Genomic DNA, 2500 nt, shown 5'->3' with positions numbered 1-2500 from the left:
AATGAAACGTTAAGTCTGGGTGAAAATCTAGTGCATCATCCTTATCCTGCCATTGTTTGACTTCCCGAAGGAGAGTTCCTTACCTGAAGAACAGGTCAAGCAATTCGCCGATAAAGCCGTAGTTGGGGAGAGGAAGCTCGAACATCTCGCAGATGGCGCGCAGGAGGCAGGCCTTCCCGTCCAGGCCCACCGACTGCAGACTCTCCTCCACCACCTTATACATCACCTCCCTGAGGATGACGTTTTATGTCCTGTTACAGTTGGTGCGTCTGTTATGTTCTTACTGTATCGGAACCCTATGGCATATTTGGTCCAATTCTTGCTATGGAATTGATGGATTCCTTGCACCTACCTGTGGCCACCAGCCAGGTCCCCCGGAGAAGGGTCATCGAGTCCCTCAATGATGCCCCAGGTGTTCTCCTCGGATGTCAAGCCAAGGTCGTCAAAACCAACTGCAAAGCATTACCGACGAGGTCAAAAAGGTTAGATAACATTTTAGTTGATATGCGCGCATTGTCCAGGTACAGAGGACATTGTGCCAGGAGGCGAGCTGGACTGATAAACGAGGAAAGGTCTCAAGCTGGACCGAAACGTAAGGAGAAGGTTAACGAAGCGAAGGCAGAGCACCGGTGCGTCACGGAAGAAGAAAGGGGTGGCTGTCGGTGCAGCTGAAGATGCCAAAACTGGAACATTTTAAACATCGGTTTGCAGCGAGTCAAGGGGATGGCAAAGGTGGTAAGGAAGTAAAGACAGATAGATTGATAGATAGCTAGATATATATAGAGAGAAACAGCATTCTATTGTGTTAAGGGATCAGAAATTGTATTCAGACATGGTGTTTATCAGTATTGGAATGAAGATGCTGGGGTTCTGAAAAAACGGGTTCGACAGTGACTTTCAGAAGCACAATAAATAATAAAAAGATAAAGGAGGACTAAAGAAAGGAATGAGAAAGCCAAACCAAAGGAGGAGAGGAGGAAGATAGAAGAAAATTCCAAACACGATAAGAGAAGACATAAAGGCAATCGGAGGGACAGAAGAATGCGAATCAGGGCAACTTGGAGAGAAATAAGTTCGATTTTGTGAACCTTCAACAACTTGGGGCGAGACCGACAGAAAAAGGCAAGTATTTTTTACGGGAATTGCCAAATACATAACAAAAATAACAATGATGATAAGTAAGAGGGGAAAAAAACGTTACATACACAATAAAAACATAAAAAAAATAACAACAATGATGATAAACAAGAGGAAAAAACAAAACAAAACAAAGCATATATAACAAAATACATAACAATAACAATGATGTTACATAAGAGTGAAAAAAAAAATAAAAAGATGAATCAGAACAATGAGACGCACTCTTGAAGGGGATGGAGATGATCATGGACGCCCCATAGCCGAAGGGAAGGTTCCGCCCCATAGGAAGACTCAGCGTGGGCGTGAGGACCAGGACGCTCTCGGGGGGCAGTGTCAGCCTCCGCTCCGGCGTCAGGTACACGAAGCCCGACTGCCGCGAAGGATCCGTCCTGCAGGAGGCGAGAGAAAGGTCCTCGAGTGTGAACGCGACAGAAACATAAGGTTGTAATATTACTTCATATACATATTTATATATGTGTGTGTGTGTTGTGTGTGTGTCTATGCATAACATAAACATTAATGCTGACGGAATTAACCGAACTGTTTCCACTTTCACATCCTTCCTTTCTTGTCTATCAGTAGCACTGCAGAACTGTCATCACCATCACCAAATCACACATCTAATGAACCGTCTTTCAATTTCCGTAAAAGTTCCACCATCCCAGTCCTCACTCAGAGTATTTCCAGTTTCAAAGCACCACAAGGATTCGCTAATTCACTGGACACGTTATACCGTGCCTTCGATAAACGCTCGTTGACCAATACTTACTCGTTAACAGCGAGAGCCTCGGCGCCAGAAGCCATCGCCAGGATCACTAGAACAGCGGTAATTCCCGCACTTCTCTGGACAGCCGCCATCTTGCTCTGAAAGACGACCACTTAGTTTCGCCGAAGAGGCCAGCTCGTGGCACAAGAATGCATACAAGGGCTTTATGTCCAAGTCACAAGCTATGTCTGAATATCTTGCGAATGGTATGAATACTTTTATATCCTCTCGATGGCAGTATTTGAAGGGAATTGAGAGAGAGAGAGAGGGAGAAGGAGAGATTTAAAGATTTTTTAAAGATTTAGTTTTAATTCCATTTGTTACAATGGATATTCTTTGCTGTGACATACTGACTGTTTTATTTTGCCCAAATCTCCCCCTGTGTGCAAGGAGTGGCCGGGGATACCACTCACTGGCCGGGCGTGGGACTGAACGCAGGTCCGCAAGATTGCTAGACCAGCACCTTACCGCTGCGCCAGCACAGCACACAAGGGAGGGAGAGATAGAAAGAGACAGAGACGCAGAAAGAGAGAAACAGAGACAGAGACAGGTAGAGAAGGAGAGAGGACCAGCCAACCACTCACTTCTTCCTGT

The 2500-nt window shown here is 45.4% G+C and overlaps 1 protein-coding gene across 1 annotated transcript in view; it reads right to left on the bottom strand.

Moving 5' to 3' along the window:
- LOC138867691 (uncharacterized) overlaps window positions 1-2500 on the bottom strand; it is a 3332-nt gene that overhangs the window by 668 nt on the left and 164 nt on the right. The window contains exons 1-5 of the mRNA XM_070144228.1: window positions 2491-2500; window positions 1910-2004; window positions 1363-1529; window positions 353-452; window positions 84-230 (exon numbers count right to left, since the gene is read on the bottom strand). The exon at window positions 2491-2500 is cut by the window's right edge and continues 164 nt beyond it. Coding sequence (XP_070000329.1) covers window positions 84-230; window positions 353-452; window positions 1363-1529; window positions 1910-2004; window positions 2491-2500 — 519 coding nt within the window. The remainder of the gene's footprint in view (window positions 1-83; window positions 231-352; window positions 453-1362; window positions 1530-1909; window positions 2005-2490) is intronic.

Source organism: Penaeus vannamei, chromosome 31 (assembly GCF_042767895.1).
Source record: "Penaeus vannamei isolate JL-2024 chromosome 31, ASM4276789v1, whole genome shotgun sequence".
NCBI lineage: Eukaryota > Metazoa > Arthropoda > Malacostraca > Decapoda > Penaeidae > Penaeus > Penaeus vannamei.
Note: the sequence above shows the minus strand (reverse complement) of the source record. Positions and strands in the feature narration are given on the sequence as shown.